A 13260-nucleotide genomic window follows, 5' to 3' on the forward strand; every position below is an offset into this window, starting at 1 on the left:
TGTTACCGTGAAGTAACATAAGGCCATTCAATTTTTTAAAAAAGGTAAACACCTTTGCATAGGAAAGAAAAGATAGCTTAAATACACTGTTATGCTTTTAAAAACCCTCTCTACATTTTATTACCATATGTACTTGGGAAACAGATTACACACTGGAATGACAAGGAGAATACAACACTACGAGAAGAAAATGTAAACCAAAGAGCAGGGAAAGACATCAAGTTTTCAGTTTCTATGTTGTCTCTGCTCTTAAAGAAACTAATTCTTACAAAATATCTTTTATTTTTAAACTATTTCTCTCTAATGAGTCATTTAGGAAAGGTAATATGTCCTGGTCAATTGCCTGATTTTACCATTCCCTATGAAGTGGACTACAGATTAATCTCACTACATTCTACAAACTGGTACCCCTTACATTCACAATTGCTCTCATCATAGTTAAGGTATTTTAGCAATCTTCTAATGGTTTCCCTACAGCTAAACACAGTAATAATTGACTTGTTAATACAAACTGAAGAGTTGAGGTGAAATCTATACTATGTGAGTTTATCAAAATGTCACTTTAAAAAATGAAATAATATAGTATATATTGTAGATCATTTCTATAGTGTCTGAATAGAAAGATTTATATCACTCTCAATTTGAAAGTCATTCCTATATGTAATAAATACATTTTTATTCAAACAATAAATATATTTTGGTTTAAATAATGTCCAAAGTCATTTCTCCCTATGAGCTGGTTATGGCATATGAAAGTGTATTTCCCCAAGTATCTTTCTTAGTGCAAAGGAATATCTGTACAAAAGTTGCAATTAATGCAAAGTCAAGTTTAGTTTAAAATATCTGTATCTGGCCGAGCACAGTATCTCATGCCCGTAATCCCAACACTTTGAACGGCCAAGGCAGGCAGATCACCCGAGGTCGGAAGTTTGAGACCAGCCTGACCAACATGGAGAAACCCCATCTTTAGTGAAAATACAAAATCAGCCAGGTGTGGTGGCGCATGCCTACTCGGGAGGCTGAGGCAGGAGAATCGCTGGAACCCAGAGGTAGGGGATGCGGTGAGCCGCGATCTCACTATTGCATCCAAGCCTGGGCAACAAGAGCAAAACTCCGTCTCAAAAAAAAAAAAAAAAAAAAAAATCTGTATCTTAGGCTCTACAATTTTAAACATGAATAATGCAATTTCTAATCTCTCCTATTCACGAGTAACTCTTTTGACAATTTCAACTTTGTTGAATATCCAAACCCTGAATCAGGTTAAATAATTCAGTGTTCCTTAAATCACTCATATAATCCATCTTAGATGTTGCATGATTAGTCATTATTACAATGAAAAGGGGGCGTTGTGAGTAAATATTTATAAATTGTAGTTAAGGTGTGATCACTCAGATGAAATTCATTTTTGCACAAAAGGTGATGAAATAGTCACCTACATGTTGACAACCTCTTTTGGATATAACACAATACAAAATAAATATTAAACTATCAAGCTCATAATTTATTCATCTTGAGAGCTTAAATTGTTGCCCATAGTATAAAGTGCTTCTATATAAAACCCTGCATTTTAAAGGTGCTTTTTGGTTTTCTAAAAAACCTTTTCTTTTTATGATATTATTTATCATAAAAGTCCTTTAATTATCTAATATTTATATTAGAGATGAGGAACCTAAACGTTAGATAGAACAGGAAGCTTATATGTACAAGACACTATAGTACTTATTAATAAATTATGGACATAGGAATGTAAGATAGTAGACCACAGATTAAAACATGAGCAGAAATCAATAACGGAAAAATGAAAATTCACGAATTCATTTAGTGTAACAAATATTAGTTACTTCAGGCTGCCCAGAATTCAAACACACCTTTCCCACTTTGGAAAAATATGAGAAGTTAACTAGATAAGGTGTAACCCCACGATGGGTTTATTTTGCCCACTGCTCAGATAGAGGCTATTTATCAAGACAGGAAAATTGCAACAGAGAAAGTTTAATTCACGCACAGCAGGCTGAAAGAGACACCTTATTATTACTCAAATCAGACTCACACAAAAATCAGAGGCCAGGGGTTTCAAGAATAGTTTGGTGGGCAAGGGAATTCCTGCATCTGACTGGTTGGCAATGTAATCATGGGGTAAGGAAAATGGTCCTCCTGTGCACTGAGTCTGTCTCTGGATGGGGCCACAGGATTGGCTGGCCATCTGGGTGGAGCCACTGGTCATCAGAAATGCAAAATCCTGAATAGACATCTCAAAAGGCCAATCTTAAATTCTACTGTAGTGATGTTATCTGCGGGAGTAACTGGGGAAATTGCAAGTCTTAAAACTTCTGGTAATCCATTAATGTCTACACTTTCGAAGAATTCAGGCTCCTCCAATCCTCCTAACCTGGGGTTCTTTCATTAGCTTTACAAAAGTGGTTTAGTTTGGGGGAAGGGCTACTAATTATCATTTAAACTATAAACTGAATTTCTCCCAGAGATAGCTTGGCGCAAGCCCAGGAATGATTAAGGGCAGTTTGGAGGTTATGGTTAAGTTCGGGGCTGGTTAGATATCTTCCACTGTCATCTTTTTTTCATTCCTATAATTTGTGCAAAGGTGGTTTCAAAGGTTTCCTTATTTTTAAATGGAATTGCTTCCGCACTAACTTACCGGATGTTATGCAATATTCTTTTCCGTATTTGTGTGTGCAACATCTAGCAGAAGACTTGGCTCATAGTGAGACAGGAATAATACAGGGCGATCATGAGAGAATAAAAAAAATCTAGGCAGCAGTTTCACATGGCTAACGAAAGGAAACTGTTGAAATAGATTCATAAGCTAGGAGCTTATAAGATCCTGAAAAACAAGATATCGGCCAAGCTAGCTAACACCCACTGGACCCAACATGGCGTTGGATTTGACCTATGTTTTATCTAGGACCTCATTACTCAGTCATTAACATGCTAAATTACCACACTCATCAGTGCCATGACAGTTCTGGAAATATCTATATTTGGTATAAAAATGGGCAGCACCACAGTTCCAAAACATCTTCATCTTTTTCTAAGAATCTTCATGAATACTCCACCCCTGGGTTGAAGAAATCCATATCATGAATAATCCACCCCTGGGTTGAAGAGACCCATAAAGATAAGAAGCCCTGAAACCTCTTATGAGACTCTGAGTACACCCTCACTCCCTTCAGTGTGTACTTTTCACTTTGCAATAAATCTTTATACTTTCACTATTTTTTGAATCAGCCCTGAATTTGTCTCATAATTGTGTCAAGAGCCTGAACACTAACTGGGTTTGAGGTCCCATTGGCGTTTGGGGACTTCTCCTAGCCCACCAATATCCATAGGAAGCACTCAAGTATGATTGTTTAATTTGAACTTGACTGTTATTCAATGTAGTCCATCAAGACATTGCTTATAATCTCAGAATAGGAGCTTAATAAGCATCATTTTAATAGTCTATATAGTGGCTATTCATTAGTGAGGAAGTTGTTCAATGTAAGTATATATAATGTGTAAGACTTGGCTTTTTTATGAAACTGTCTATTTCTTAATCAATATGTTATTTTCAAGGTAGTATTTTTCCTCTATTGGGAACACATTATTTGAGGAATCCAGAGTGACTGTCAGAATATGGTACTTAGAGATGTAACATAAATCCATTTAATTTATAAATGAAACTAGAAAAATATTCAAAAAGTCACACATGTGAATTTTTTTTTTTTCATTTTATAAGCATACATGGCCCTTTCCCTGTCAAAATCTTTCTGTGTTCAAATGCCAGTGAACCAGCTCAGCACAAGTAAGACAACTTCCTGAATTGAAAACAACACGGTTTTGCAAAGCCAGGAAGATTTCGCTTTATTTTTATTTTTTTAATTTATTTTTTGTAAATTTGCAGTAAGTATTCCATGGCATACTTAGGAAGATCAATGTATCTTCAGCTTTGTTTTATACAGCTGTGCAGGCACAATGGTGAGTGAAAGCTCATCTGGGTTCTTAATTGAATATTCTCCTAGACATGCACCAAAACAGATCAAAATGACTTGCTTTTAATTTCCTTAGGGGACAACTTGCTGGCATGGCCAATGCTGAATTTCCATCTTGCCTCTTTCTCTTCTTTTTGAGTTTCTCCCTTTGAGCAATACTGTAATAGCTGCTGGCTATGCAATTAGGCATCTCTGCTTCCCCTTCAATCTTTTTCTCCCTATTAAGCTAGTAGGAAAATGTTAAGCCCTTAGGCATCTGCATCTATTAATAGGAAGAGAAGATTAACTGTCACTGTTGCAAAGATTCATGATTAGTATACTGCTGACAGAATTCTCTTTTATTTCCTCCTTTTTGGCAAAAGAAAGCCATGGGCATCGGCGTAGCATCATAAAGTAACTCTGCAGTAGGGCCTCTAATCTCCTTCTGATAGGAGATTTTTGGCCCTCAATCTTGAATTGTTCATATATGTGATTAAGACAAAGGAAACAATTACACTTAGTCCAAGACTCTCATGTAACAGATAAAGAAATAAAAGTCATGTGATCTTTCATGGGGCATGAAGGTCATTCATGACAAAACAGAAACAAGTAGAGTATCAAGGTCACCTGCTACTTCTAACTCATCATACTGAAATTATTCTATTTCCTAGTATTTCAGAACCAGAAATTAAACTTTGCATAAGTCAAATACTCAGAAAATTATTCTTTCTGGGATAATAGAAAGAATTCAGGACAGAATTGCCTGAAGAGAATTACCAGAAAAAGGGATAGTTGTAAAGTCAAGGCAGTGTGAATTGTCTGTGGTACAAGGCACTCCAAAAGATTTCTTTGCTTAATTAGAAAATGTTTTCTTCAAAGCATCTGGGAATTCTCAGTACATATCATTCATTTGGTTCTAGCTTTTATTTTTCTCCAAAAAGACTATTTTAAAAAGTAATTATGTAAGCTAAAAATTATCAAACAGAGAGGTCATATGTAGCATAATTAAGTGATTCTCAAAGTGTGGTGCCTGGACCAGCAGCCACAGGATCACCTTGGAAATTGATGGAAATTCAAATTATCCAGCCCTACTGAATCTGAAATTTTTGGGAAGGCAGATACCTGTGTTTTAACAAGTTCTTCTGGTGATTTTGATGCATGCTATAGTTTCAGAACAATTGGCAGAGTCATTAAGAAAACTGTCTCTTAAGTCACTGACTTTGAATCCAAGCCTGCTACTTAGGTGTGTGACTATAACACATCACTTAATTTTTCTATTCTTCAGTTTCTTTTGTAAAATGTAGGCTACATCTTTATAGTGTTGTCTTCCATCCAAGTACTAACCAAACCCAACTCTGGTTAGCTTCCAAGATCAGAGAAGATCAAGCAGATTCAGGGTGGTTTGGCTGTACACTTATTTCATAAGGTTGTCATGAAGATTTAGCGAGCTGATATATGTCAATTGCTCCTAACGGTGCTTGGCATATTATAAGCATTACCTGTATGATCATTCTTACAATTACTATTGTCATATGACAACTAATCTACCAGTTTAGCTAATTGGAATTCAGCTTCAAAAATGTCCTTGAGCAACAAGACTGCTAGAAATAATGGGTTTAAAAAAAAAATTTGAGAAATGTTCCCATGAGGAAGACAAGCTTGAGTTGAAGGACACACTGCAATACCTGAGAGTTAAGGCTACTCGTGGACTTAGAGATCTCTACACATAATAGTTGATATATTTGCCACGAAAATGCAGTAGAAAACAAGCTTCAATGCAGCACATTTTTCCGTGAGCTGTCTAAGGATATGCATCCATTCTGTGGATAAAGGAGCTTTATTTTCCACACATAAGCCAAAAATCTCAATTGCTTCCATTTTTCTTTGTGAGAACCAATGTTTCACCTGTCCCTGGCCTACAGTCACTTCACAGGAATCAGTAAAGACATCTGTAAAAGAAGGAAATATTGAGAAATCCTTTGATCAGAAAACAAAGGATTGAAGCTTGTCATCTTATACTCTCTCCTCTCCTTTGACCAAGGATTCTCACACTTGAATATGTATACACTCACCTGGGGATCTCGTTCAAGTGCAAATTTTGATTTACAGTGTTTCCAGTAGGGCTAGTAATTCTACGCGTCTAACAAGCTTCAAAGAGGTGCTGATACTGCCAGCTCTGTCTCCACACTTGCTGTAGCAAGGATTTATAACACAGCTGATTACTAATAAATCCTGTTTAGTCTTTCTTCATGGACTTTTGGACATCATTTCCTCTGAACCATCCTGGTTCAGACACTTAATCATGCTTCTGATCTTCAGTCTTCCTCACTTTAATTCACCTGTCTTACCACTGCCAAAGTCATTTTATTCCAAGCAGTGTTTTGATCACATTCCTCCTGTGTTCAAAAACTTTCAGTAGAAACCCTGCCTAAGATTCACGTACTGAGAATCAACCACATGTTGGGAGCTCTGTTATATCCTGGAAACATAAAAATAAATAAAATATTGGCTCTATCTTTGAAAAGCTCAAACAACTAAATAATTTTGAAATAAAAAAAGGCAATAATACATATGTACCATGAAATAATGCAAAAGCATCAAGAAAGGAGTTTAAGAATTGCTTACATAAGCAACACACTACTTTTACAGGATGAATGAGGACCTTTGAAAATGAAACAAAATGAAAATGGCAAGGAAGGTCATGGAAGAGTAATGAGCATGAACAAAGGCACAAAGTCAGTGGTGGGCTGCTAAATGTCTAACAGTTGGCTCTTGCAAACAGGTAAGAGCAGACCGCAGCATATCACTGAGTAGAGATATGTAACAATTTGGAAAGGTGAGCAGGTTTGATTCAATAGAATATGAAGTATGAATTTGGTTGTCACTAAGATTTTTCATAACATAACCATTTTAGACCATTCAAAAAGCCTTGTGATTTTTCTTCCCCACAGTCACCTTAGAAAAGTAGGGATAATAAGTCCTTAGCCATGCTAACTGGACACAATATATAAATAGTGTGATTGAAATTCACTGTCATTAGAGTAACCCGTTGCTACCAAAGCTAAAGTTTCCTAGCTCTCCAGGAACCAGACTCTTCCTGGGTCTGCGAGGAGCATGGTTTCAAAGGCAGGAGTTTCCCAGCCCCACGCCTCCATCCGGGAATGTAAAGTTCTTTGTCTGGGTTTCCCCATTCGGGGTAGGTAGAGAAATCCAGGTGGGCTGCTTTCTCCAAAAAGCCACCCCACCTCCCCCCGACCCTCCCCACACCTCCACACACTCACGAAGCTCTGGGGAAGTTTGAAAGAACTCCTCTCATTGGACAAGAACATGAATGGGGAGGGAATAACTTAAGGGTTAAAACTCCCACTGCTCCTTACCTGAAGGGGAAATCCCTCTCAGGGTTCCCCTCTCATGACAGCATAGGAGCTCTCTTTCTCTCTCTCTTTCTCTCTCTTTCTATCTCTCTCTCTCTAATAAATCGCTTTTCTGCAAAATTCTTTGGGTCCACAACATTTATTTGAATGGTAAGCTCATGATGCATCCGGGGTCACTTTCCCCATTCTTCAAGGTAAAAGAGGCCAAGAATTTCTTTGGAACTGGGAGGGAGCTGGGAGCGCTTAAGGACCCCCCACACACGCACACACAACCCTTACACTAGGATTGTGGTCCTTTCAGCGGCTCAGCTGGACTTGAAAAAACAAAGATACTAGGGTCAGTTAGTCCATCATAATTGAGTCAGTTCTGGGGCTAGACAAATGTTCCACTACCTAGAGGTGTGATTTTTGGAAAATATTTAAGTCAGCTTGCACTGCTATAAAAAAGAATACCATAGACTGAATGGCTTAAATATTTATTTCGTAAAGTTCCGAAAGCTGAAAATGCAAGATCCAGTGTCTGGTGAGGGACTTCTTCCTGCTTTGCAGATGGCTATCTTCTTGTATCCTCACATGGCCAAAGAAAAATCATCTCTTTCATGTCTTCTCTTAAGAGAGTGCTAATCATATTCACAAGAGCTACCTCAGGACCTAATCAGCTCCTAAAAGCCTCACCTTCTAATCCTAACACATTGTGGGTTAGGATTTCAGCATATAAATTTTAGTTGGGGGGTTGGGTGAATATTCAGTCTGTAACAATATTTAACAACACTGTACTTACTGTTTGTCACTGCAAAAGTGAAGACAGTGATTATACCTGACCTTTTAGAGTTTCTGAAAAGATTAAATCAAATAAAATAAGAATAAAGTCCAGCTTAAGTGACAGAGATTTGTAGGGTTCTCAGTAAATATGAGTGTGATGGTTGATTTTTTGTCAACTTGACTAGGCCACAAGGTGCTTGGGTATTTGATTAAATGTTATGCTGAGTATGTCTATAATCAGTAGGCTAAGTAAAGCAAATGACTCTCCTCAATGTGGATGGGCCTATCTAATCTGTTGAAGTCCTGAACAGACCAAAAGGCTGACTAAGGGAAAATTTGCAGTCTTTGAGCTGAGACATCAGTTTTCTCTGGACTTCTGACGCAGACTCAGACTTGAACTTACACCATTAGCACTCTTGCTTACTAGACCTTTGGACTGTGACTGGAACTATGCCATTGGTTTTTCCAGGTTTTCAGCTTGCTGGAGCTGGAACCACATGAATCAATTCCTACTGTAAATCTCTTTCTATAATATATGTATATACACCTACACCACTCACTCCTTCCCTTGCAACGCATTTCCTATTGGGTTCTGTTTCTTACTGTTCTGTTTCTCTGGAAGACCTTGATTTATACAATTAGTTATTGCTGTTATCAGAAAGACAGCCCAGAGGAACCAAGATTCAAAATCATCTGTTCACAAAGTTGGTGGTCAGAGTGAATGCTACAGAAGGTCAGATTAGAACCCTAATGTAAGATTTGACCATGCCATGAACGGCATGGTAAACTCTGTGACCTGCACGTACACCCCAGGTGAGTTCCTAGAAGAAATGATCAACCCCTGCAGCACCTAACTAACTTGAGACATTCTTCTATTGTTTCTTTTTTTTTTTTGGAGGGACTGGTTCTTTATTTCAAAAAGACACTTGTCAATATTCAGTATCAAAACAGTTACACTATTGATTTCTCTTTCTCCCAATCGGCCCAAAGAGACCACATAAAAGGAGAGTACATTTTAAGCCAATAAGCTGCAGGATGTACACCTAACAGACCTCCTAGAAACCTTACCAGAAAATGGGGGCCGGGTAGGGAAACTTTAAAAGATCAGCAAACTGCTAGCCCATGGACTGCAGTGGCTGTCACAGCCAGATGGGGTGGCCAGGGTGCCACAAATCCAAAGAAGCAAAGTTTCAAAATAATATAAAATTTTTAAAGTTTTGTACATAAGCTATTCAAGATTTCTCCAGCACTGACTGATACAAAGCACAATGAGATGGCACTTTTAGAGACAGCAGCTTCAAACCCAGAGAAGGGTAATGAGATGAGTTTCATATGGCTAAATCAGTGGCAAAAACATAATCTTTCTTTCTTTCAAGGAGGCAGGAAAGCAATTAAGTGGTTATCTCAACATAAGGGGCACATGATCCATTCTGTAAGCAGTTGGGAGGGAGTAGAGATGGGACAAAAATTTGGTCTCAGAGATCTTACCATCTTAATTTGGTCACTTGTAATGAAAAAAATAAAAAATAGAAATAGTGTTGTCCAAAGAGATCTTAAAGCTGAAAATTTGAACAGCACATTTTTTTGTTTTTGTTGTTGTTGTTGTTTGGCTAACCCCTCCTGGAATCACCTTTCTGGTTTAGCTGGTACTTTGTACAGAGCAATGAGGTTTCCCATAGTGGAGTCTTTCCCTGGGCTCTGTTTGGCTCTCAGTAAGGCAGGGCTGTACCTTTTCCTCTCCTCTATGGAGAGGGCAATATGCATTAAGCTGAAAAGTCACCTTCCAAAAGTGAGAAAGGGATTAGCTTGCTGCTTCAGGGCTGTGGAATTGTTTGGAATGTTTTACAAATGGTTGCTACAAAACAACAAAAAAGGTAATTACAAAATGTATATATCACGACATGCTTTTAAAGACATTATGCATTGTGCTCACATTCCCTTAAATGTTGTTTCCAAAGGTGCTCAGCCTCTAGCCCAGCTGGAATCTCTGGGAAGAGGCAGAGACAGTTTGGCGAATAAGACACAGGGGAGGAGGGGGCAGCGAAAGGAGAAAGCAGCCTTCCAGTTAAAGATCAGCCCTCAGTTAAAGGTCAGCTTCGGGCAGGCTGGCCTCAGGCGGAGTCAGGGTCAGAGGGAGAAGCAGCAGCAGGGTGGGACTGGGGCATTCTACATCTCATTCAGGTCAAGCAGAGTCTGGTCCAGCATCCTTTGTGTACAGACGTGCTCCTCTTTGGTGCATTTCAGTTTATCTTCCAAGTCATCAATTGTCTTTTCCAGCTTGGCTACTGATCTCTCAGCAAACTCAGCACGGGTCTCTGCCTCCTTGAGTTCATCAGTAAGAATCTTGATCTCTTCCTCATATTTGTCTTCTATTTGAGAGTACTTTTCTTCAGCAGCACTCAAACACTTCAGGTTCTGGTCCATCAGTCTGATCTGCTCATCCAACTCTCGGCAACGGGACTCTGCCAGCTCAGCTCGTTCCTCTGTGCGTTCCAAGTCTCCTTCAATGATCACCAACTTACGAGCCACCTCTTCATACCTCCTATCTGCCTCTTCTGCAATGTGCTTAGCTTCTTTGAGTTGGATTTCCTGGAGTTCCATCTTCTCTTCATCTTTTAAGGCCTGGTTTTCAATAACCCTCATACCTCTCTCACTCTCATCAGCAGCTTTTTCAGCTTCTTCCAGCTTTTGCAGGGCAGTGGCCAGGCGCTCCTGAGCACGGTCCACCTCCTCTTCAACCAGCTGGATCCTACGGTTCAAGGAGGCCACCTCAGCCTCAGCCTGTTCCCGGGCCCGCCTTTCTCCCTCAACTTCTCGCTGGAGGCGCTCAGCTCGCTCCTCTGCATCATCTGCCTGCTGCTGCAGAACCTGGATCTTGCGCTTCACCGCCTCGATGGTGGTGATGCCAGCCATGGTGCCCACCCAGCTATTGCTCAAGCCCCGGCTCCTGCCTCCTCCGCGCGGCTATGCAGCCTCCTCTCCTCTTCTATTGTTTCTTATTCTGGCCTCAGTTGACAAGGCCATTGGACTTTGTAACTGACCTTGGTCAACGTCCTGACTCCACACCCTACGATCCTCTCCCAGCTTGCAAACCTACCACCCCCTCCCAGCTTGCAAAAAACCTCCAATTGTAACCTCTGTAACTTTCCACTGTTTACACCAAACCTATAAAACCAACTCTTATCCCTCCGCCCTTCGCTGACTCCATTTTCGGACTCGGCCCGTCTGCACCCAGGTGAATAAACAGCCACGTTGCTCACACAAAACCTGTTTGGTGGGGGGGGGGGGGGGGTCTCTTCATTCAGAGCACGCGTTTTAACACCTAAGAGTCAGTGATTGTGATTAAGGTTTCTCGTTTTCCACAACCTTTTATGCCAGCTTGGCCCCACATTTGGGATGGATGGCTATGAAGTTTAAAGGATTCATGATTTATTACCTTAGACCACAATGGATATTAGAACTCTTTGGTATCCATGTTGGTTATTCAACCCATGCTTCTGCAGTACTAATAGTGTGGCATTCGATAGCCGATGGGTGGACAAGATGAGTTTTCCTGAATGCCCTGAATGTTCTGCAAGGTGTAATATCATGGTCACTGGACAAGTGGAGAACTTCTGTGTACAGAATCATCTTTCTATTTCTCAAGTTTCTTATATTTGAAGCTATTTATCTCCTATTACATATACGAACCTCTGATAATGACTTGAGCATAATTTTTCTGCTATTAAAAATAGCTTTCATTACCTGAAAAATATTTTCCATGTCCTTCAAATGTCTAGCTTTAACTAACTTCTCCATAAAGCCTTCTCTATTTATTCAAGTTTTGAAGTAACCCTGGTTCTTCTAAATTCCCAGAGGAGTATATGGCTAGACAGTCAATGGGAGTTTATCACATGCCTCATCATTTTTCTTTTTTTGAGATGGAATCTCACTTTGTCGCCCAAGCTGGAATACTGTGGCATGATCTCAACTCACTGCAACCTCCGCCTCCCTGGTTCAAGCAATTCTTCTGCCTCAGCCTCCCAAATAGCTGGGTCTACAGGTGCACGCCACCGCAACTGACTATTTTTTATTATTATTTTTGGTAGAGAGGGGGTTTCACCATGTTGTCCAGGCTGTTCTTGAACTCCTGACCTCAGGTGATCTACCCACCTCAGCCTCCCAAAGTGTTGGGATTACAGGCATGAGACACTGCACCTGGACCCATGCCTCATTATTTTTAAATAGTTTTATGAAATTTTTAGAACATAGAGGCAAACATATTTTCAGTATTTTTATGTAATCTGCAAACCCTCCATATGCTACTTAGTATTTTAAAACTATTACAATCATGTTAGCAAATTAAGAAGCACTTGCTTATTGATGAAGATGATGATTACTGGAGTCAGCACTGGGATAAGTTCTTGCCTTTAGAGACCATATGCAAATGGAGGATGTCCTTTCTGGAAGTATAATAAATACTATGGAAGTCCAGAAATGCTCACAATTAATCTGGAGGAAAGTCATTTCTGGATAATGATTTGATAAATATTTTCAAATATTAAACAACCATCCTTGGAAATTTGAATTGGATTATTATTTGTGACAAAATATTTTGCTCTCCATTTTTGTCATTACTTCCACTAATGATATTTTGGTTATATGGGCAATTTTGGAAAAAGAAAGAAGCCAGTACATGTGGGAATCAAGTCTATGGGAACTGACTAGCGATCTAACCATGCCCAAGGCTTCATAACTTGCACTTCACCTTGCTGATATCAGAAGATTCACAAATTAGGACTGGATCAGAAATAAGGCAGTGTTTCTGAATCTGGCACTTGACCTCAGTGCCTGTGACTGAACACAGCTAGGAAAGGCAAGGCCTAATATGGAAGAAGTGGTCAGAAACATCATGGTTTGATATTTTTGAAAAAGTCCTTTTTCACTATTAAGAAAGGTTTCTTGGTTTTTGAAAATGGGTGTGAAACTATATAACTAACAGATTTTCTTGTAAAACAAGACAAGCTTTCAGTAGAAAACAAATACCAACAGCATTTCCTAAATTGTTCACCTCCTCTCTACCCGAAAGTGATAAGGAAGCACAACATGATAAAGGTAGAGAACCTCTGAGCATGGACCAAAGTTGATAGACAATTTATGGCAAGAAAAGGTGTATCTGC

The 13260-nt window shown here is 39.3% G+C and overlaps 1 protein-coding gene across 2 annotated transcripts; it reads right to left on the reverse strand.

Moving 5' to 3' along the window:
- Positions 1 to 9927: 9927 nt before the first annotated feature.
- Positions 9928 to 11056, reverse strand: LOC105719016 (tropomyosin alpha-3 chain-like). Of its 2 annotated transcripts, XM_012454914.3 has the most exons (2): positions 10883 to 11022; positions 9928 to 10748 (listed from the first exon to the last, which is right to left on the reverse strand). In XM_012454914.3, the coding sequence occupies exons 1-2, from the start codon at positions 10948 to 10950 to the stop codon at positions 10268 to 10270; spliced, it is 549 nt and encodes a 182-aa protein (XP_012310337.3). In that variant the 5' UTR covers positions 10951 to 11022; the 3' UTR covers positions 9928 to 10267. The 2 variants fall into 2 exon arrangements, with proteins under 2 accessions (XP_012310337.3, XP_012310336.3); XM_012454913.3 differs by having other exon boundaries at positions 9928 to 11056.
- Positions 11057 to 13260: the final 2204 nt, after the last annotated feature.

Source organism: Aotus nancymaae, unplaced genomic scaffold (assembly GCF_030222135.1).
Source record: "Aotus nancymaae isolate 86718 unplaced genomic scaffold, 86718_ANA_hifiasm-v0.15.2.pri h1tg000029l, whole genome shotgun sequence".
In the NCBI taxonomy this organism is placed as follows: Eukaryota; Metazoa; Chordata; class Mammalia; order Primates; family Aotidae; genus Aotus; species Aotus nancymaae.

Bases quoted from the DNA above. Each gene is read 5' to 3' on its own strand.
- LOC105719016 (XM_012454913.3), bottom strand. From the start codon at position 11,014: ATGGCTGGCATCACCACCATCGAGGCGGTGAAGCGCAAGATCCAGGTT.